The sequence below is a fragment of the Haliotis rubra genome, unplaced genomic scaffold (assembly GCF_003918875.1).
Source record: "Haliotis rubra isolate DU_JTF1 unplaced genomic scaffold, ASM391887v1 Scf50, whole genome shotgun sequence".
Taxonomy (NCBI): domain Eukaryota; kingdom Metazoa; phylum Mollusca; class Gastropoda; order Lepetellida; family Haliotidae; genus Haliotis; species Haliotis rubra.
In genome coordinates, this window is record NW_025767191.1 from 1,684,717 (window position 1) to 1,709,511 (window position 24,795).

The 24,795-nt window shown below is 43.2% G+C and overlaps 1 protein-coding gene across 1 annotated transcript in view; it reads right to left on the reverse strand.

The window, feature by feature from the left end:
* LOC124291825 (polypeptide N-acetylgalactosaminyltransferase 1-like) overlaps nucleotides 1-24,510 on the reverse strand; it is a 35,688-nt gene extending 11,178 nt beyond the window's left edge. The window contains exons 1-3 of the mRNA XM_046728898.1: nucleotides 24,396-24,510; nucleotides 14,315-16,357; nucleotides 3,475-3,641 (exon numbers count right to left, since the gene is read on the reverse strand). Coding sequence (XP_046584854.1) covers nucleotides 3,475-3,641; nucleotides 14,315-14,649 — 502 coding nt within the window. The 5' untranslated portion in view covers nucleotides 14,650-16,357; nucleotides 24,396-24,510. The remainder of the gene's footprint in view (nucleotides 1-3,474; nucleotides 3,642-14,314; nucleotides 16,358-24,395) is intronic.
* Nucleotides 24,511-24,795: the final 285 nt, after the last annotated feature.

Genomic DNA, 24,795 nt, shown 5'->3' on the forward strand with positions numbered 1-24,795 from the left:
GGTAGGGGAAACTTCCACTAACCTCTCTATAACATCCAGGCTTAGAAGACGCAAGCATTGTTGTACTGGTTTAGTTATTTAACATTTGTTGACTGTGTGGTAGAATGTATCAAACGTTTCGTGGAGACGCTAAATGTTGCCTAAGGAAGTATCGGGGCTTACATCAAGAATATTAACCCCTTTTTGACACCACATCCCTATACCAAACTGAATTATACTACATCAATATTTCTAGAAGGGCGACATCCTGTATTTGCCGTTAGCACACAGAACGGACAGCGGTTCAGCCACTCAGCGAACTTTGTGGGTAGTAAGACAGTGTGCCAGTACATGCCTTGACCCCACTTCACGAGTCGACGGTGGTATGAGAGTTTACAAGCAGAAGCGTCGACAAATTGACGATCTCCGTTATAACACAGTGTGCCAGTATATGCGTCGACAAATTGACGATCTCCGTTATAAGACAGTGTGCTAGTATAGGCGTTGACAAATTGATGATCTCCGTTATAACACAGTGTGCCAGTATAGGCGTAAACAAATTGACGATCTTCGTTATAAGACAGTGTGCCAGTATACTCACAGTATATGCGTCGACAAATTGACGATCTCGGTTGTAAGACAGTGTGCCAGTATAGGCCTAGACAAATTGACGATTTCGGTTGTAAGACAGTGTGCCATTATAGGCGTCGACTTATTGACATTCTCTGTTGTAAGACAGTGTGCCTCTATACATCTAGACAAATTGACGATCTCTGTTATAAGACAACGTGCTAGTAGAGACATCGATGGTTTCGGTTATAACACGGTGGGATTTTCGACTGATGGAAGAATTACAAGATCGACATCCTTTGAAATGAATGACGTCACAGGACCATGTTTGTACAAAAACATAAATGGACATGTGTTTCCCAAGTATAGTGCACTCCACATAATAAATAACATACAGTCAACTCTCGTTAATCCGACACTTGTGGTTGCAGAGAAATATGTCGGATTAACGAAAATGTCGGATTAATGAAAATGTCGGATTAATGTATCTGTGTGAAAATATCAATGTTTACTAAATGTCATGATCGTCATTAATGAGTGTCGGATTAACGAGAGCTGACTGTATACTGAAGGGACGCACATGTCCTGACCATGTCGATATCGCGGATAATTGTTCCATGTGATTTGTTCCATACTGGATCAATACACTGTTTAACCCCAAATACTGGGAGGCTTATACACTATTTATTCGTCCACAGCTACATTGCCCACCGGTCTTTGTACATGCATACAATATACACATGCATGGAGGTTGTGAATGGCTTTCTCCTTTATTCTGAATGATAACTACTTCTGTCGTCATGGAAACAAACGCTGCAGCTTGGAGCCCCGAGAACTCACCATCCTCCACCGGAAGAGTCGCCCTAGTGTAACCGCAGAAATTCTGCAGTATCAGTATGTATATAGCTATACTCTCTTGTATCAGTCTAACAGAGCCTCTGGATCTATACATTCCTGACATTATCCAACTACATCCTGCTACATCCTGCTACATTATGCTACAGCCTGCCACTTCCTGGTAAACCCTACCCCCACCATGCTACGCCCCACCACACCCTGTTAAAACCTACTACACTCTAACACAACCTGTTACGCCCATCTACACCCCACCACACCCTGTTACTCCCTGCTACGCTCTACCACGCTCTGTTGCGTCCTTCTACACTCTACCACCGCCTGTTACACCCTATCACACCTTGTTACACCCTATCACACCCTACTACACCCCACCACTCCCTGCTACGCCCAGTTACCCCCATCACACCCTCTTACTCCCTGCTACACCCTACTGCACCCTCTTACTCCCTGCTACACCCTACCACACCCTCTTACTCCCTGCTACATTCTACCACACCCTCTTACTCACTGCTACACCCTACCACACCCTCTTACTCCCGGATACACCCTACCACACCCTCTTACTCCCTGCTACACCCTATCACACCCTCTTACTCACTGCTACACCCTATCACACCCTCTTACTCACTGATACACCCTACCACACCATCTTACTCACTGCTACACCCTATCACACCCTCTTACTCACTAATACACCCTACCACACCCTCTTACTCACTGATACACCCTACCACACCCTCTTACTCACTGATACACCCTACCACACCCTCTTACTCCCTGCTACACCCTATCACACCCTCTTACTCCCTGATACACCCTACCACACTCTCTTACTCACTGCTACACCCTATCACACCCTCTTACTCACTGCTACACCCTATCACACCCTCTTACTCACTGCTACACCCTACCACACCCTCTTACTCCCTGCTACACCCTACCACACACTCTTACTCCCTGCTACACCCTATCACACCCTCTTACTCCCTGCTACACACTATCACGCCCTCTTACTCCCTGGTACACCCTACCGCACCCTCTTACTCCCTGCTACACCCTACCACACCCTCTTACTCCCTGCTACACCCTATCACACCCTCTTACTCCGTGCGTTACCTATGTTATAGTGCTGTTATACCACTTTAATATCATCTTATACCATTGTGATATCTTATACCACTGTTATATCATACCAATGTAACATTATTTTTTATCACTGTAATATCACCTTATATAGCGGCGCAAATGTTTTCGAGTCCCACGCTGGGTAATTTTATGGACCCGCGAATAGCAATATTGAGCGAGGACGGGTATTTTATGAGACAGGTATTGACCGAATTCGCCAGTCTATAATTGTTTTATTATGTAATTACCAAAAAAGCTTCTAAAATCCAAAACATGTCCATTTACTCAAAAAAAGTAATTTTATTTTCACTACAAACCAATGTCTTTTGGTCGGACCTGGGTTGGAGTCAATATGCTTTTCTGTTGACGGTCACGTGACCGCCTCTAGGCCAATCAGGTAGCCGGAAAAATATGCTTGCATAATAATATATTATACCATTGTGATATCATCGAAAAGCACTCTAGTATCAACTTGTACTATTGATATATCAGCATATGACACTGTAATATCATCTTTCAACACTGTGATATTGTCTACATTACTGTAACATCATCTTATACCACTGATCATAACCTTATACCATTGATATATCAGCTTTTATCACTTATATATTATACGATATTTATGTAGCGCACATATCAAGGCAACTAGTGCTTGCTCAAGGCGCTGGTATTTTTTTCCACGATCATTGGATGTCAGTCTCAACGGCACATCGTGTTAACAATCTCAACTCTCTGGGGAGTATAATCTTATAACATTGTGATATCATCTACACTACTGTAACGTCATCTTATCCCACTGTAATATTATCTTGTAATCTTGTTACACCACTGTTTTATCGTCTTATATCCAGGTTGTGATTCAGTTACTATCAGACTGTGGTGTATGTAGACAGTATACCAGTCATATTGAACTGGTGCTGTCCTGTCTCTGATTCTCACCCAAGTCACTCTCATCGTCGACGAGGATGATCTCCTTCAGTAGGTGGCTGGGCGTCCTGTTGATGATGCTGTAGACAGTCCTCAGCAGGATGGAGGGCCACTCGTTGTGAAAAGGGATGACTATACTGGTTGTCGGGAGATCATCCGGGTACGTCATGCTCTGACATCTGAGGAAAGGACACTGGTATAGTTAATGGCCATGTACACATAAGTCATTGTCATGATGTTCACGGTGCACGCTCAGACATATGCTCCACGTGATGTTGAATAACATGGTATAACATCATCAAAACACCTGTAATGTTGTTCTTAAACATACATAAACTCTGTCAAAAAAGAAACGCAACCCCTGTATTTTAGAGATTTTGATCTGAAGTTTTAAGACGACACAGCATTTTTATTATGTAAGACAGAAGTCTGAAATTTGGCAGAATAATAACCAAGATGGGCATGTTTAAAATTGTCATTTCAAAAGTCATCTCACAGACACCAGTTAGTCACCAGGGGGGCGTCTTTCTCAGTATCTCGTATGAGCACCACGAGCTGCAATCACTGCACGGCATCTCCTTGGACCAGAACGGATAAGACGCCGGATTCTTTCCTGGGGAATGGCTCTCCACTCCTCCTGCAGTGCAACGCCGAGTTGTTGCAGCGTCTGTGGCGGCGGCTGACGTTGACGTACGCGTCGACCCAGAGTATCCACAGGTGTTCAATAGGGTTGAGGTCTGGTGATTTAGAGGGCTATGGCAAGACATTGACGTTGGAATTCTGCAGAAAGTTCATTGTTGCACGTGCAGTATGAGGCCGGGCGTTGTCTGGTTGAAAAATCTGTGTCTGTTGGTCAATAATCGGGAGAAGGTGAGGCTGTAATACGTGGTTGATGTAACGTTGGGCTGTCAGGTTCCCTTCAACGATCACCAAGTCTGATTTCTGGTTGTATGAGATGGATCCCCAAACCATAACGCTTTCTCCGCCAAATCTGTCCCCTGTCGGACGCAGATGGGCGCAAAACGTTCATGACGTCTCCTATACACACGTTTTCTTCCGTCGTGACGTTGCAAAAGAAACGGGATTCATCAGAAAACCAGATGCGCCTCCAGTTTTGTAAAGTCCATATCCTTACGTTGTTGCACCACCTGAGTCGTCGGCGGAGATGTAGGGGCGTAGTACAGGTCCAACAACTGGTCTACAGGCACGTAAACCCGCTTCTTTCAGACGGTTCCTAATCGTTTGAGCTGACACTCTCCTCAAACCTGGTATTTGTGTGGCAGTCACGGTTGGTAGGGCATGCCGATTACGCAGGTGATGGACCCGGATGTACCGATCTTGAAGGGGGGTCGTGATTCTTGGCCTTCCACTTCTCGGGCGATCGTTGGTCAAATTGAAGTTGTTGTAGCGGCTCCAAAGTCGGGATATCGTTGTTTTGTGAACATTTAGGTGCCGTGCAACAGTTCCAAAACTTTCTCCGGCTTGAACACGACCAATGGCGATATTTCGGTCGGCAGCACTCAATCGTGGCATTTTTAACACAGCTTTTCGGCGACAAATGAATGAATATAATACGAAAGCACATGGGCTTTTATACACCCCTACATTAACTGCCATTTTCATGATTTGCATGTGTTTTTTTTGTGCGAAGTCACCATGAGGGTCATTTCATGCGTTGTGACGGAATAAGCAATAAAATACACTTATGCGTACAAATGCAGTTGTTTGGATGGTAATCTTCATTAATTACGTGTATAATTTCAATACATTCGAATAAAATTTAGTTTGGAAGCAATAACTTCATTCAAACGAATTTTTCATATCTGAGGACAGGGGTTGCGTTTCTTTTTTGACAGAGTTTATTTACCAACTGTTATTTAAACATAGTTATTTCAACTTAGTGAAACCCTCTCATATTTACAGTGCTTACATGCAGAAGTGAAACAAACTATATGTACAGGGGTAGAAATATATATACAAAAGGGGAATAAGACATTTAAAATAAAGTAATACATTGAATCCATGAATTATTTAGACAATATACGTTATATCCAATTACTGAACCTTCTAGAGTTTGATATATATTCTCGAACTTGTTTAAAAATGCTGTTCTCAAATATACATATTTACCAACTGTCATCTTTTCAAAGTTGTAGAAATGGTGATATTGGGTTAAATGACAATATTTGTATATGTTTAATAAAAATGCATTAAGATAATGATATACGGACCACACATAACGTATTGGGGAAATCAGTGGTACTGCACGAAGTAGCTGAAAACGTGTACAGTAGCTCCAGCCTACTTCATGACAGCGATGAACGGGGAAAGTAGGATCCAATTATTCATAAAACACGTTCACGGGGAAATTAAACCTGTTGTTCTGCATTGTACAGACAGCTTTACATCAGTCACTATTGGCCAAGATATAGGTATGCAAGATATGTTCACTATGATCGCCGTAGAGGACTCCGGTAAAGTAAAATGGTAGAGTATATTATGGAGAGACGGAAGGAGCACATGGCTCGGGTCAAACCTGACGTTATGTCAGCTCAAGGTCACAAGAAGTATGTTTAACTCGAAAGTTGCACAAAACATTTCTGTTATACACAGGGATCACTGAGCCTCTTGGTATGTAAGAGTGAGTGAGGTTCACGCTGTGCATCGTCCCTGAAACAATAATATAATGACTGTAAACTTCATTTGAGAAGGAGGCCCACAGTCGCGCCGATATTTGACGTTTACCAATTTTGAGAAAATCCACGTATGTAGAGACATAACCAGAGGTTGAAACTCACTATCATAGGACGCAGCTGCGCAAAATGCACAAAGGCGCCTTGAACACTTGAGTGATTTGTGCACCCCTGTGGGAACCGGGCTGTAAATGCTATCTCATCTAGGCACCCTCTAAGAGTATACCGTTACACAGGGCTACCCATTACAGTATAGTCGGTCTCACAGTCTTCCCCTTCTGCCCAGCCCTTTCTGCAATGCTAAAGACCTAAACAGAAGCAAGTGTAGATTCCTCAGGTTCACGATCTCCCATTTCACTGGGACTCAGTTTCAAGTTTAAAAGGTATTGCTTGTTTCTATCAACGTTCCACTTATCTCAGCGACTAAAGGGAACGGTGCGGTAGCCTAGTGGTTAAAGTGTTCGCTCTTCACGCCGACGACCCGGGTTCGATTCCCCACATGGGTACAATTAATGTGTGAAACCCATTTCCGGTGTCCCCTGCCGTGAAATTGCTGGAATATTGCTACTCACTCACTCACTCAGCGACTAAGCGTTAGTCTAATTATAGCATGTTAATTCAGCTACCTCTAGCTGACAATATCCAATCATCTGGTTGGACATCTACGAGGTATGATGAACCTGGTAGGATAGACACCAGGGTTGGGAAAGGAGGGAGGGATCCCAACAGCTGGCCAGCACATCTCTCTCGCACATCCCGCCCGAAACCCAGTCAACAGGACGATACCGTCCGTTTCACTGTGACCCGACCTGATTCCCACTAGCTAGGCGGGCGAGAAGAGATACAACTGTGTTTGCACACACGGGAGTAGGGCACAAGAGGCAGACCCCGCTACGGGCCACGGGGACTAAATATTAACTGTTCAATAAATACAAACGACCCCTTCTTTGAAGAAAACAAAAGTTTCATGGCACCAAATTAAGAAGCCAGTCTTGAGTAACTTTCCATAACTTCGGTAGTTTCTTAGAATATTTGTCTCCATTACACACACTATGCACCGAGTAAAATATAATCGATAAAGGGCGGCAACTGTATTTACTCAAATTAAAAAACGTAGAAAGGGAAGTAACTCTTGAAAGAAATAATTGATGCCACTAACTTGATACTTATGTGTCTTTGTGAAGTGTCATTCTTGTAACTTCAGTAGTTTCTGAGAAAAGCTGTCTCCATTTCACACAGTGTGCTTAAGTTAAAAAGCATGGAGCAAGGGCCAGAGCTCTGTATAAATATATTTAAGACACCAATTGTCGAACACATTTCTACCCGTGAAGGTCCGGGTTAGAATGTGCCTTCAGTAACCCTTGCTTGTCGTAAGAGCCGACTAACGGGATCGGGTGGTCAGGCTCGCTGACTTGGTTGACATATGTCATCGGTTCCCCATTGCACAGATCGAGGTGCTCATGGTGTTGATCACTGGATTGTCTGATCCAGACTCGATTATTTACAGACCGCCGCCATATAGCTGGCGGTGTAAAACAAACTCACTCACACGCTCACTCATTCGAACACATTTCACATCGTGACCACCAACATCAGTGTATAAAATAAGTGTTCCCTAACTTCCAACAAGATTTAAGCAAAGTTTTCCCCATTTCTCGCGGTTTGCGTGAATGTTGCGAAGCTGAAAAACATTACAAGGTAAGAACTCTAAAAGCAATTTAAGACACCAATTTTCCAACTCATTTTCGATCGTGAAAAGTTACATCAATGTGAAGAATTTATGTTCTCCAACAAAGCAGTTTTTGAGGAAAGAAGCGAATGAAGCGATGAAGCGAACGAAACTTCGCGATGGAGAAAGGGTAAATACAAACTGTTCAGCATTAGGATATCACTCCTCATACGTAAAACCTTCAACTAACGTTTCCAAAGCTGTATGCTCTCCTGCTACAGAGGTGTACCACTGGCAAGTATACCCTTTTGTCTACAGTACACCTGTCTATCTACACAACATACAGAGGGGACACTATCAACAGTACACGTGTCTATCTACACAACATCCAGAGGGGACACTATCAACAGTACACGTGTCTATCTACACAACATACAGAGGGGACGCTATCAACAGTACACGTGTCTATCTACACGACATCCAGAGGGGACGCTATCAACAGTACACCTGTCTATCTACACAATATACAGAGGGGACGCTATCAACAGTACACGTGTCTATCTACACACCATCCAGAGGGGACGCTATCAACAGTACACCTGTCTATCTACACAACATACAGAGGGGACGCTATCAACAGTACACGTGTCTATTTACACAACATACAGAGGGGACACTATTAACAGTACACGTGTCTATCTACACAACATACAGAGGGGACACTATCAACAGTACACGTGTCTATCTACACAACATCCAGAGGGGACGCTATCAACAGTACACCTGTCTATCTACACAACATACAGAGGGGACACTATCAACATTACACCTGTCTATCTACACAACATACAGAGGGGACGCTATCAACAGTCACCTGTCTATCTACACAACATCCAGAGGGGACGCTATCAACAGTACACGCGTCTATCTACACGACATACAGAGGGGACGCTATCAACAGTACACGTGTCTATCTACACAACATACAGAGGGGACACTATCAACAGTACACGTGTCTATCTACACAACATACAGAGGGGACGCTATCAACAGTACACGTGTCTATCTACACGACATACAGAGGGGACGCTATCAACAGTACACGTGTCTATCTACACAACATACAGAGGGGACACTATCAACAGTACACCTGTGTATCTACACAACATACAGAGGGGACACTATCAACAGTACACCTGTCTATCTACACAACATCCAGAGGGGACACTATCAACAGTACACGTGTCTATCTACACAACATACAGAGGGGACACTATCAACAGTACACGTGTCTATCTACACAACATACAGAGGGGACGCTATCAACAGTACACGTGTCTATCTACACAACATACAGAGGGGACACTATCAACAGTACACGTGTCTATCTACACAACATACAGAGGGGACACTATCAACAGTACACGTGTCTATCTACACAACATACAGAGGGGACACTATCAACAGTACACGTGTCTATCTACACAACATACAGAGGGAACGCTATCAACAGTGCACGTGTCTATCTACACAACATCCAGAGGGGACGCTATCAACAGTACACGTGTCTATCTACACAACATACAGAGGGGACGCTATCAACAGTACACCTGTCTATCTACACAACATACAGAGGGGACGCTATCAACAGTACACGTGTCTATCTACACAACATCCAGAGGGGACACTATCAACAGTACACGTGTCTATCTACACAACATCCAGAGGGGACACTATCAACAGTACACGTGTCTATCTACACAACATACAGAGGGGACGCTATCAACAGTACACGTGTCTATCTACACAACATACAGAGGGGACACTATCAACAGTACACGTGTCTATCTACACAACATCCAGAGGGGACGCTATCAACAGTACACCTGTCTATTTACACAACATACAGAGGGGACGCTATCAACAGTACACGTGTCTATCTACACAACATACAGAGGGGACGCTATCAACAGTACACGTGTCTATCTACACAACATCCAGAGGGGACGCTATCAACAGTACACGTGTCTATCTACACAACATCCAGAGGGGACGCTATCAACAGGACACGTGTCTATCTATACACCATCCAGAGGGGACGCTATGAACAGTACACGTGTCTATCTAGACAACATCCAAAGGGAACGCTATGAACAGTACACGTGTCTATCTACACAACATCCAGAGGGGACGCTATGAACAGTACGAGTATCTATGGTTTTGATTAGCATTGTCAATATTGTGGTTATGTGCACGCTCATCGTAGCGCTATCGGTACAGGATGAATGCGATCTGACCTGCGGTATTTGCCATTCCTTATTAAGGTAGATCATATTGCTGAAAGGACAATTTCGAATTCGAAATGTAAATTAAAGGTTTTCTGCTTGCGCGTTGAACACGACGTCACTTAATGTAAATGTACCTTATACATGTACTTGGCGTATTAAACAGTATTTCGTATATTGTATTTATGACTGTTGGCATGGAAATCCATTTGGCAGCTTGGAACTCCACTATCTCATAATGAGACAGTGGAAATATACGCGAGGCGCAGTCACACTCTCTAAATGAGACTATGCTGAAAATCGACACTACCTTTACTTAATATGACGAGGCTTTCGGAGTTAGGAATGCAATAACACCGTGTTACTTTACACCAGCTTTCCCCGATCTCGTCAGTCAGAAATGTAACTCGAGACACAACAGGATGCCTCATCTATCTGTGTGTAGGTGCGGCAGTGACAATGTGTGACAGCACCTTCAGGCTGTGTAGCGGTGACAAGGAACTAGTCTACCCCGGTACTGCACACCCATACATATAGGTCATCACAGCAACATGGCGCAGAAGTGGCCACATGCGTTGATTACGGATTCACGACACTCGGAACACTCACTCAGGTTACTTTGAAGCAAAACGAATTGGCCAATTATGTATGGAACTTGATTTTAACGTATTAACTTTGATGTTTTCATTCTATTTATGAGCGGAAGGGTAACGCAGGGTCTCAGAAACACGGACAATAAACACCATGACAGTTTGGCTGTGAACTTGGTTCCGCCGTTAAGAATTTTCAGTAGAATGTGCCGAATGTTATATTCCTCCCATACAGCTTGTTTGTTCCTCGTCCTGGCATGTGGTACCACTTTAGCCGCCGGCGTACTTGTGCCTGCGTGCCTGCCTGCCTGCTTGTGTGTGTGTGTGTGCCTTATGGAAGACAAGTGCCTGGCTTCAATATATTCATTTGAGAATATCGCCTTCCTATGCCCGTAGCAGTCTTAACAAAATATGTAAGGGAAAACTGGATCACAATTCAAACTTTGCATAAGAAAAACTTTTCTTATTATCGACGAAACTTTGTACAGCTTAAAACTATAACATTTTATTCCCGTATACATGCTATGGCATTAAATCTTTCCTCTATTTTTGTTGGTCTTTGGTAAAACTGGGACTGATGACTAGTTTTAGTTACGAAGTAACGTGAAGATGACTCACTGATAACTCACAGTAAATTGTACACAATTTACATACTACGGGCGCATAGCAAATGTAACAATCAAAACATTGTTGACTGATAGCACATGTAATATTTTAACACTGTCGACTGAGAGCACATGTGATACTAGTATTTAAACAATGTTGACTGATAGCACATGTAACATTTAAACATTGTTGACAGATTTCATATGTACCATTTAAACATTGTTGGCTGATAGCACATGTAATATTTAAACATTGTTGACAGATAGCACATGTAACGTTTAAACATTGTTGACAGATAGCACATATAACATTTAAACATTGTTGGCTGTTAGCACATGTAACATTTAAACATTGTTGACTAATAGCATATGTAATACTTAAACATTGTTGACTGTTAGCACATGTAACATTTGAACATCGTTGACAGATAGCACATTTAACGTTAAAACATTGTTGACAGATTGCACATATAACGTTAAAACATTGTTGACAGATAGCACATGTAACGTTTAAACATTGTTGACAGATAGCACATGTAACGTTTAAACATTGTTGACAGATAGCACATATAACGTTAAAACATTGTTGACAGATAGCACATATAACGTTAAAACATTGTTGACAGATAGCACATGTAACGTTTAAACATTGTTGACTAATAGCATATGTAATACTTAAACATTGTTGACTGTTAGCACATGTAACATTTGAACATTGTTGACAGATAGCACATGTAACGTTAAAACATTGTTGACAGATAGCACATGTAACGTTAAAACATTGTTGACAGATAGCACATGTAACGTTAAAACATTGTTGACAGATAGCACATGTAACATTTAAACATTGTTGACTAATAGCATATGTAATACTTAAACATTGTTGACTGTTAGCACATGTAACATTTGAACATTGTTGACATAGAAGCACATGTAACGTTAAAACATTGTTGACAGATAGCACATGTAACGTTTAAACTTTGTTGACAGATAGCACATGTAACGTTAAAACATTGTTGACAGATAGCACATATAACATTTAAACATTGTTGACAGATAGCACATGTAACGTTAAAACATTGTTGGCTGATAGCACATGTAACGTTTAAACATTGTTGACAGATAGCACATGTAACATTTAAACATTGTTGACAGTTAGCACGCGTAATATTTAAACGCTGTCGACTGAGAGTAAAGCTAACATCTACAAATCTTGTACTGATAGCAACAACACAACATGTACGGACACCCGATGGTGCATTTTATACAATGTTTGCTTATATTTAAAGATAACATTTGAATACAGTTTAGGGCGAAGGAGAACTCTTCTGATCATATCATCAACCTGACATCGAGACATCGACATTGACTGAACAAACTGGCAATAGACGGACACTGTACGAGAATACGGGAACATTGAACATACTGGCAATAGACGGAAACTGTACGAGAATATGGGAACAATGAACATACTGTCAATAGACGGACACTGTACGAGAATATGGGGAACACTGAAAATACTGTCAATAGACGGACTCTGTACGAGAATATGGGAGCATTGAACACACTGGCAATAGACGGACACTGTACGAGAATATGGGGAACACTGAAAATACTGTCAATTGACGGACACTGTACGAGAATATGGGAGCATTGAACACACTGGCAATAGACGGACACTGTACCAGAATGTAGGAACACTGAACGCCCTGGCAATAGACTAAGACCCTTTAATGTGTATGGAAATATTGATGTCGCGTCAACAAGCGTACACAGTGTAGATGTACATGTAGCTGTTGGTGTACTGACAAGCTCAGAGCCAATCATTGATCACCTAAACACGGGATAGACACATATAAGTAAACCCTGGAGCATTTATCGACCGCCCTGACAAACCAACAGTCCTCCCACTAATCCGTGAAGCACAACTCTCGTGTGATAGGCTGTCAATCGACACCTATCAGATATATCAGCACGAGGTACTGGCAGTAAAGCAGCTATACAGAAAGCGCTATGAACATATATCGTAGTGGCCTGTCACGACAGCAGCATCTAACATAACACAGTAACGTGACTATCACTCTTTTGTTGAGAGGGCAACACGCAGGGAGAAATACGGTACTGAGACCATGTAAGGAATCAATGAGTTCGGCTAGTGATGTCGGATGAAAGGGTTGAAGCGTTTCTACTTTATTAAAACCCACACGCTTCACGTGAAGCAGCAGACGACAATTGTTTCAGTGAGTGAGTTTGACCTGACGCAGCTTTAGAAGTGTTGTAGTCGTGTCAGGTATTGTAGGTTTGTTTGTCAAACAATCCCATCTACACCGTGCTGAGAGGGCTCACTTGGCGTCACTTTGTAACCATGGTAACATGAAGCCATCGAGAGACGTCTTTTCGATGTCATGAACTAAGGTTGGGAGTCACAGCTGTTAAAACTGAATAATTCTAATGGTAGTTTACTGCGAAAACTGTGCCAATCCCTGTGCGCTGTGGATATGTTAATGCATGTTAATCCCCAGGCATCATCCTTCAAGTTCCATACTCACTACAATTTGTAACAGTTGTCCTCGCTTTCTAGTCTAGCCAGTCTTATTGTAGTATTAATGAAATATATTGGCCTGTTTACTAAGCACGACATACCAGTCTATTCACTGAACGGCTATGCGCTGCATGTCTTACTCAGTATACCTACAGTAGATTCTCCACAGAGTGAGTGAGTGAATGAATTGGGTTTTACGCCGCTTTTAGCAATATTCCAGCAATATCACGGCGGGGGACACCAGAAATGGGCTTCACACATTGTACCCATATGGGGAATCGAACCCGGGTCTTCAGAGTGACGAGCCAACGCTTTAACCACTAGGCTACCCCACCGCCCCTTCTCCACAGAGGCGATTATGTAAGAAGAATGTCTTTTTGATCGCATAGTAAACATCATATGAATAGGTCTGTTGCTTCGTTTATGACATCACACATGACCTCACACAGTTACAGAGATACTACCTACCCGGTCGGCCTTGAGTCGGGGACCAGTCTGTTGAGGGGTATGATGTCGCTAGCGTAGACGTTCACCCGGTATTTCTTCATGGCCCACTCGGCCCGGCGCTTCTCCTCGGGTGCCAGGACCACGCCCCTTCCCAGCTCGCCCGCAAGACGAAGGTCATTCGTGCCATATTTTGTGATTAAAGTGTTGTCGTCCTTCGACTTTCCATGGTTGATGTACGCCCTTTTGAGACTGTCTGTCCGCTGTGTCGTGGTGCTGACAAGATGGTATATCTTCCCCACAACCAGCACCACGACCACAGTCCCCAACAGCAAACCGTATCGGAAGTGGATACGCATTATCTATTGCTAGAGGTCCACGTGTTTTCATCGCAAACGCCAAGGCTCTGTCTCTATGTTCCTCCCCCGCCGCTTGTTATAAATACTTATAGTTGTTCAAACACAAGTATATGAAGACTGCCACCGATATCATTCGACACTTGATCCAACTGTTGAACGATTCCCATGTGTCTCACCTGTTACAACCAGCAAATATAAAGTGGTTCCAGCAGGTTTCTCCATAAACTGTGAATGTGTCAGCAACAAATCCAATATTTATACACGCAAAGTAATTTAACCGACGTGATTAAACCTTTTGTCAAATTCTGCCCTGACTGCAGACATGAAAAGTGAGGAGGGTGTATCAAGTCCGATGTACCTCCCCTGTGTGGGCAGTCATCCACCTATATAAGCTCATGTATTGATTCCAACACGTGCACGGTCTGCTCAGCCATACTACACACACTTCCAGTAAATTAAATTAGAATTCAGCATCATGTGAAGCTCCACACCTTTCCCGTCGACTCCGACGACGACTCTGTATCACGTTGTCATGCAGCATGATGCCGTTGCACGCATCACTGCCGTGAGTACTCTCTCCCCAACACACCTGTGAAACATCTCGCGGCACTTGCACCTTCTCTCATCCTTCTACAAATCCAGGTATTACAAAGGCGGTCGGTAACCCACAGTGATCAGTGAGACAAGGGGCAAGAGAGACCAGGGCAGAGATGGATCTCTACGGACCTCCACAACCTACCCGAGTTTCAGAAAATCTAATGCGGAAGTCCCCGTTTACCTTGGCTACGGGCAGCTCACTAGGACTTAGCCGTCTGTGTACACTTCACTTTAAACAGGGTTCGTGTGGTTTTAAAGCACTCGGAACACGTACACACCGAGCAGCGTAGAGGGGATAGCGACAAATGTAGTTACGACAAACTGACAGAATACTTTGAGAACAGTGCCTACAACACGAGTCTGTCAGTGTCAACAGCCCAAGGCGAACTGCAGCGTCACGACACAGGTAGCCTCGCCGCGAGAAACAAGGACAGGCACCACACGCACACCGATTGTTCCTACGCCTCAATATAACGCTGATCAAACTTCACACCATACCGGAAGCTGCCCTGGCTACAAAGCGGCACGTTGAGAGGCGGTACTCCAATGTTCACTATTCTCTTTACACGCAGTCGTTCCGCTCCACCAGTCTTCACTGTCGGTATGCCGTGTGCTTAATCTCTCGCATCCAGGTTATGAACAGAAGATAATCGCCAGGTGATTATAGACCCACTCACCAAATCGAGCTCCGGACTCTCCACGGTAGCCTATATTCCTATAAGCCGATGAGTGAGCTGAATGGACTACTAATTCTATCGAAGCGTTACGTCACCAACCTTGCTGTTGTATATTGCACAAACAAGCTGACACCGACCAAACCACTGACAACAAACACCGCCTGTCAAGCTGTCTTTGTGAAAGAAGAGAGTGCGACCCTCTTGCAATCGGGGCCTGAAATCACCTGTAGCGTCCTCTAACTAGACAAACATGAGTGACATTGATCCCTTATTAATAGATGATTGGTGACAGCGTGACCGTCTCCGGTTGCGGACTTAATTCCACTAAGTTCTCATCGACATCGAGGTCTCACGATGTACATATCCGAGAGGAATGGTGAAGTCGGTTGTCGCTCAGGTCACCGTCTCGCCACCACCTACCCGCCAGGTATTATCTGCAAAGATACACAAATGCTCATGTATCCGTTATCAGGCTGGCTACAAAAGTGACCTGAGCACTCTATAGCGGCTTATCGTAGTTCGCCTATCATAGTTTGACACAAAACCCGCCTATCTGACTACAATGCGTTCGTTGGATTGCTTTTCTCCAACGAGGGACACGGTAGGCCCAAGAAGTACAGTTCACTATAGAGGTGCGCCCCTTGGGACTGCCAGAAAACTGTTATCACACACATTACACGAGGCTCTTATTTCCAACATCAAACTGACATGCTCATTTGTCACTATAGTATGCCCTATGCCCCTGTAGTGTGCCGTATCACCATGAATCTGAACCATGCCCCATGCAATATGTCGCATCACAATGAATCTGCGCCATGCCCAGGTTAAAGTATGCCCTACCACCATGATTTTGAACCATGCCCAGGTTAAAGTATGCCCTACCACCATGATTTTGAACCATGCCCAGGTTAAAGTATGCCGTATCACCATGAATCTGACCATGCCCCTATAGTCTGCCGTATCACCATGAATCTGAACCATGCCCCTGTAGTACGCCCTATCACATTGAATCTGAACCATGCCCCTATAGTCTGCCGTATCACCAAGAATCTGAACCACGCCCCTGTATTACGCCCTATCACCATGAATCTGAACCATGCCCATGTAGTCTGCCGTATCACAATGAATCTGAACCACGCCCCTGTAGTACGCCCTATCACATTGAATCTGAACCATGCCCCTGTAGTACGCCGTATCACCATGGATCTGAACCATGCCCCTGTAGTCTGCCGTATCACCATGAATCTGAACCATGCCCCTGTAGTATGCCCTATCACCATGAATCTGAACCATGTCCCTTTACTATGTCGTATCACCATGAACCTGAACCATGTCCCTATAGTCTGCCGTATCACCATGAATCTGAACCATGCCCAGGTTAAAGAATGCCCTATCACTTTGAATCCGAACCATGCCCCTGTAGTACGCCCTATCACCATGCGTCTGAACCATGTCCCTTTACTATGTCGTATCACCATGAACCTGAACCATGTCCCTATAGTCTGCCGTATCACCATGAATCTGAACCATGCCCAGGTTAAAGAATGCCCTATCACTTTGTATCCGAACCATGCCCCTGTAGTACGCCCTATCACCATGCGTCTGAACCATGCCCCTGTAGTATGCCCTATCACCATGCGTCTGAACCATGCGCCATGTAGTATGCCCTATCACCATATGGCTGAACCATGCCCCTGTAGTATGCCCTATCACAATGAATCTGAACCAGGACTATGTAGCTTGCCCTTACGACTTGCCCTTTTTATCCTTGCAACATGCCTTTACAGGATACCTCTATAAGATCGCTCCTGCAACATACCCTAACACTATGTCCCCGAACAAAGCCCATGTACCATGCCACTGCACTATGCCATTCTGATCCTGCACCAAGGGCTTGCACTCTTCACCTGTTAGTGTACCATTCACCTGTTTCGTGCCCTAAAAGCTCTCATTGGGATGTCTCCAAGGTCGGCTCATTTGGTCATGGAAGTCGACATGAACCTCGATTGGTCAGAGTACATGACATCAGCCCAACGTCGATTATCATAGTGCTGACTATTCTCTACACCATTTAAATGACCCGAAATAAGTTGCCGGACGACCCGTGGACATAGTGAAAGCACGGGCCACATGTGCATTACATCATATTGATGATTTATCAATAGTATATCATCTGAGGGAAGTACACCATATTGATGATTTATCAAAGTATTTCATCTGAGGGCAGTACTCAATATTGATGATTTATCAAAAGTAGTTCATCTGAGGGCAGTACTCCATATTGATGATTTATCAAAAGTAGTTCATCTGAGGGAAGTACACCATATTGATGATTTATCAATAGAAGTTCATCTGAGGGCAGTACACCATATTGATGATTTATCAAAAGTATTTCATCTGAGGGCAGTACACAAGTTTAATGATTTATCAATAGTACATCGCCGAGGGCAGTACTCCATATTAATGATTCATCAAAAGTAGTTCATCTGAGGGCAGTACATCATATTGATGATTTATCAATAGAAGTTCATCTGAGGGTAGTACTCCATATTGATGATTTATCAAAAGTATTTCATCTGAGGGCAGTACACCATAATGATGATTTATCAATAGTATATCATCTGAGAGCGGTACTCAATATTGATGATTTATCAAAAGTAGTTCATCTGAGGGCAGTACTCCATATTGATGATTTATCAGAAGTATTTCATCTGAGGGCAGTACTCAATTTTAATGATTTATCAATAGTGCATCGCCGAGGGCAGTACTCCATATTAATGATTCATCAAAAGTAGTTCATCTGTGGGCAGTACATCATATTGATGATTTATCAATAGAAGTTCATCTGAGGGCAGTACTCCATATTGATGATTTATCAATAGTACATCATCTGAGGGCAGTACTCAATATTGATGATTTATCAGAAGTATTTCATCTGAGGGCAGTACATCATATTGATGATTTATCAATTGTACATCACCGAGGGCAGTACTCCATATTAATGATTCATCAGAAGTAGTTCATCTGTGGGCAGTACATCATATTGATGATTTATCAATAGAAGTTCATCTGAGGGCAGTACTCCATATTGATGATTTATCAAAAGTATTTCATCTGAGGGTAGTACACTATATTGATGATTTATCAAAAGTATTTCATCTGAGGGCAGTACACTATATTGATGATTTATCAAAAGTATTTCATCTCAGGGCAGTACTCCATATTGATGATTTATCAATAGTATATCATCTGAGGGCAGTACACTATATTGATGATTTATCAAAAGTATTTCATCTCAGGGCAGTACACCATATTGATGATTTATCAATAGTATATCATCTGATGGCACTACTCAATATTGATGATTTATCAATAGTACATGATCTGAAGGCAGTACTCCATATTGATGATTTATCAAAAGTATTTCATCTGACGGCAGTATTCCATATTGATGATTTATCAATAGTGCGTGATCTAAGAGCAGTACTCCATATTGATGATTTATCAATAGTGCGTGATCTAAGAGCAGTACTCCATATTGATGATTTATCAATAGTGCGTGATCTAAGGGCAATACTCCATATTGATGATTTATCAATAGTACGTGATCTAAGGGCAGTACTCCATATTACTAATTTATCATTAGTATATGACCCAACAGCTGTCCTCTCTACCCTTTCCTAACCACATCCGCCATCACTCATACCCAGCCCCACCCCGACTCCAACCGCTATCCCCCTACTCCTTCAAAGCCACATCACCATCGTCATCCAGACCTCCCCTTCCCTTCTCCATCCCCCTACTGCCCGCCCCATACCCCAGTCGCCTGCCTGTCTGCCTGTCTGAGCGTCTGGCCCTCAGGACATCTACTCACCCTGCACTTATCAATCTGAGATATAGACGAGATGCGCCCTATATCCTTGTAAAACGATGTTGCCGATAAGGTTTCTGTATCCAGCACCTCCTAATCTATTGATAGAAGCTGAACATACTCGTCAATTAATCTATGTCTGCGACATTGATTTCTTGCGAGGCAATCCCGGGCGGCAATGCCGTGGCTGTACTAGATTAGGGGTGTCCTGTGTCCGCAGCACATCTGTGCCCGAGACATTGCGTCACGACGTGCGTCATCCTATCCCACGCTGGCATAATGTTGAAACATCGTATTTATCAGCTCTAATCGAATCAAAGATTCAACAGATTATTCTCTTCAAAGTGGCCGTACGTTCGATTGAATAAATGGACTTCCTAGCGGATAAAGGACCAGTAGTCAAAGAAAAATTTACATATTCAGACCTTTACACTCGTTGTGTACATGTAAATAAGTCGGAGAATAATCTACATATTCAGAACTTTACACCCGTTGTGTACGTATAAACAAGAATGAGGAATTTTTTATGGATATACAACGTCTTTATTCTGTATAGGCGACATTTCGACAGAAGTTTTATGTCTTCGACATAGGAGTCGGGGTAGAGATGGGTATGGCTGATGGTGGATGTGGTTAGGAGAGGGTTGGGGTTGGAGTGGTGGATTCGATGACGATAGGATCGGAGGATGAGGATGGGGCTAGAAGCAGGGATTGGGGATAGGTGATGGGAGTCGGGTCAGAGGTACTGACGGAGATATAAGCGGGTGATGGGAATGGGCTAGGATTAAGTGGTAAGGAAAGGACAAGGTTGGGCAAAGGATATGCGGCTTGTGTTTTATCGAAAAAGGAAACTTTTCCAAAAAACATATTGAAAGATATAATTATGCTTTACAGGTTCAAGTTTCTTATCCACCACATATATTGAAAACAATAATTGCGGTTCTTTGTATTTGGCGCGAGGATGAAGACTCAGAACTCTAGTGCCAGATATTGTCTTCCCGAAAAATAAATGACCACACGCCACGAACATGGGACAACAAAGGTTTCGAGGTCGAGGTCGTAAGGCACCACTACCGACATGAAGAAATATGACAACATGACACGTGACCAGAGGCGACTACCCCAGTTTTCATGAGACCACTGACGTTTGCTGGCAATGGCTTGATGAAAGTAAGCATCGATCTGATTCCCGGCATCAGTTTGGTTTGGTGGAGCCTGTACTCTAATGAACCAACCCTGAACTCTTGTGGTTGACCCGGGACGCTCTCAATAGGGTCGACCTACATCCTTTTTTTGTTTACTGGTATCTGTTTCATCATCTGTTAATCACAGACTGTGAAACATTGAACACAGTGGCCAGCATTTCATTCATAAACACTGGATAGGCAGAAATAATGGTCCGCATAGATTTATCGACTTTGCCTGACCTTCATATTCAGGAATAAAACCACGCACGGCTGTGGCGCTCCTGCTCACTGCACGTCAAAAAACCTACATCCTGCGGTTTGCTGCCGTACACGCTCTTTCACGGGTTGATTGTTGTCAGCATTCAAGCCTGCTTTAAAACTTGGTTATTTAAAGGATATATGCGACAAAACATGTTTAAAACTTGGTTATTTAAAGGATATATGCGACAAAACATGTTTAAAACTTGGTTATTTAAAGGATATATGCGACAAAACATGTTTAAAACTTGGTTATTTAAAGGATATATGCGACCAAACATGTTTGAAACAAAATATACACAGACAATATCATCTCAATGTTACGTCAGATTTGATACAGTGACAGTGTTATTAGGGCCATACCATCTCAGTGTTAAGTCAAATTTTATACAATGACAGTGTTATTAGGGCCATACCATCTCAGTGTTTAGTCAGATTTGATACAGTGACAGTGTTATTAGGGCCATTCCATCTCAATGTTAAGTCAGATTTGATACAATGACAGTGTTATTAGGGCCATACCATCTCAATGTTAAGTCAGATTTGATACAGTGACAGTGTTATTAGGGCCATTCCATCTCAATGTTAAGTCAGATTTGATACAATGAGAGTGTTATTAGGGCCATACCATCTCAATGTTAAGTCAGATTTGATACAGTCACAGTGTTATTAGGGCCATTCCATCTCAATGTTAAGTCAGATTTGATACAATGAGAGTGTTATTAGGGCCATACCATCTCAATGTTAAGTCAGATTTGATACAGTCACAGTGTTATTAGGGCCATTCCATCTCAATGTTAAGTCAGATTTGATACAATGACAGTGTTATTAGGGCCATACCATCTCAGTGTTTAGTCAAATTTTATACAATGACAGTGTTATTAGGGCCATACCATCTCAATGTTAAGTCAGATTTGATACAGTGACAGTGTTATTAGGGCCATACCATCTCAATGTTAAGTCAGATTTGATACAGTCACAGTGTTATTAGGGCCATTCCATCTCAGTGTTTAGTCAGATTTGATACAGTGACAGTGTTATTAGGGCCATACCATCTCAATGTTAAGTCAGATTTGATACAGTGACAGTGTTATTAGGGCCATACCATCTCAATGTTAAGTCAGATTTGATACAGTGACAGTGTTATTAGGGCCATTCCATCTCAATGTTAAGTCAGATTTGATACAATGACAGTGTTATTAGGGCCATACCATCTCAATGTTAAGTCAGATTTGATACAGTGACAGTGTTATTAGGGCCATACCATCTCAATGTTAAGTCAGATTTGATACAGTGACAGTGTTATTAGGGCCATACCATCTCAATGTTAAGTCAGATTTGATACAGTGATAGTACTTTTAGGGTGATATCATCTCAATGTTACTTCAGATTTGATACAGTATCTGTGATACAAAGGCGGTGTAAGTTCAGTATTTTGTCAGATCTCATGCAGTGACAGTGTTAAAGAAAGCGATGTAATTTCAGTCTCACGCGGTGACAGTGTTAGAGACAGCGATGTAATCTTAGTGCCACACGGTGACAGTGTTATGGACAGCGATGTAATCTTAGTGCCACGCAGTAAGACAGCGATGTAATTTCAGTGCTACACGGTGACAGTGTTAAATACAGCGATGTAATCTTAGTGCCACACGGCGACAGTGCTATCACGTACTTGTCCGCCATGACTGTCGTGTCGGGTGTACTTCAACCGTGCCTGTTAACGTGCAGTGGAGTTTGTGTTTCAACTGACTGATTACAGCAATGTAATCTCAGTGCCATGCAGTGAACGTGTTAAAAACAGCAATGTAATCTCAGTGAAATGCAGTGAACGTGTTAAAGACAGCGATGTAATCTCAGTGTCATTCAGTGAACGTGTTAAAAACAGCGATGCAATCTCAGTGCCATGCAGTGAAAGTGTTAAAGACAGCAATGTAATCTCATTCCAATGCGGTGACAGTGTTAAAGACAGCAATGTAATCTCAGTGCCATTCGGTGACAGTGTTATGGACACCAATGTAATCTCAGTGCCATGCAGTGAAAGTGTTAAAGACAGCGATGTAATCTTAGTGCCACGTGGTGACAATGTTAAAAACAGGGATGTAATCTCAGTGCCACACGGCGACAGTGCTATCACGTACTTGTCCGCCGTGACTGTCGTGTCGGGTGTACGTCAACCGTGCCTGTTAACGTGCAGAGGAGTTTGTGTTTCAACTGACTGATTACAGCAATGTAATCTCAGTGCCATGCAGTGAAAGTGTTAAAAACAGCGATGTAATCTCAGTGCCATGCAGTGAACGTGTTAAAAACAGCGATGTAATCTCAGTGCCACGTGGTGACAATGTTAAAGACAGCAATGTAATCTCAGTGCCATGCAGTGAAAGTGTTAAAAACAGCGATGTAATCTCAGTGCCACGTGGTGACAATGTTAAAGACAGCAATGTAATCTCAGTGCCATGCAGTGAACGTGTTAAAGACAGCGATGTAATCTTAGTGCCACGTGGTGACAATGTTAAAAACAGTGATGTAATCTCAGTGACACGCAGTGATCGTGTTAAAGACAGCAATGTAATCTCAGTGCCATGCAGTGAACGTGTTAAAGACAGCGATGTAATATCAGTGCCATGCAGTGAACGTGTTAAAGACAGCGATGTAATCTCAGTGCCATGCAGTGAGCGTGTTAAAGAAAGCGATGTAATCTCAGTGCCACGTGGTGACAATGTTAAAGACAGGGATGTAATCTCAGTGCCATGCGGTGACAGTGTTATGGACAGCGATGTAATCTCAGTGCCACGTGGTGACAATGTTAAAGACAGGGATGGAATCTCAGTGCCATGCGGTGACAGTGTTATGGACAGCGATGTAATCCCAGTGCCACGCAGTAAGACAGCGATGTAATCTCAGTGCCACGCGGCGACAGTGCTATCACGTACTTGTCCGTCATGACTGTCGTGTCGGGTGTACTTCAACCGTGCCTGTTAACGTGCAGTGGAGTTTGTGTTTCAACTGACTGTTTTCTGAATTTAACACATCATCGTACCCCGTTCAACAGCAACTAGACAAAAACCCGCACATGAATATACTACACCATAACAAGCCTGGGCAGGTATTGAGTGATGCCTGACATTCGCACAGTAGGACACGTTGAAGAACACCTACCTCGCACTCAGGGCGCCGTGTTACCACCCGAGGCCACACGAACATGTCTGTGTCTTGCAGAACGTCTTCAGATCAATACAGTAGCCATGGAAATATGTCGAGCGGTGTGTGGAGCTCTCTCCTAGTCCTGGCTCTCTCCGTCCCTCTCCGCGTACCCGTCCTGTATTGATTCAATCATACATCTTCGGGGCAACTCCTGTTGTAAACGGCGCGTGTTTCTTCCCTCGCGTCTCGACACTCGGCTGAACTCCCGTGATCATCTAAGGATACTCGAATGCCATGTTTTCTTTATGAGTCTGATTGACAATGCAAAAGTTGGTGAACGAGCTTGGACAACCTTGAAAGACATCCAATTAGTCAGGAACTTCAACTATGCATTGATCGATCCCCCGTTACGCAG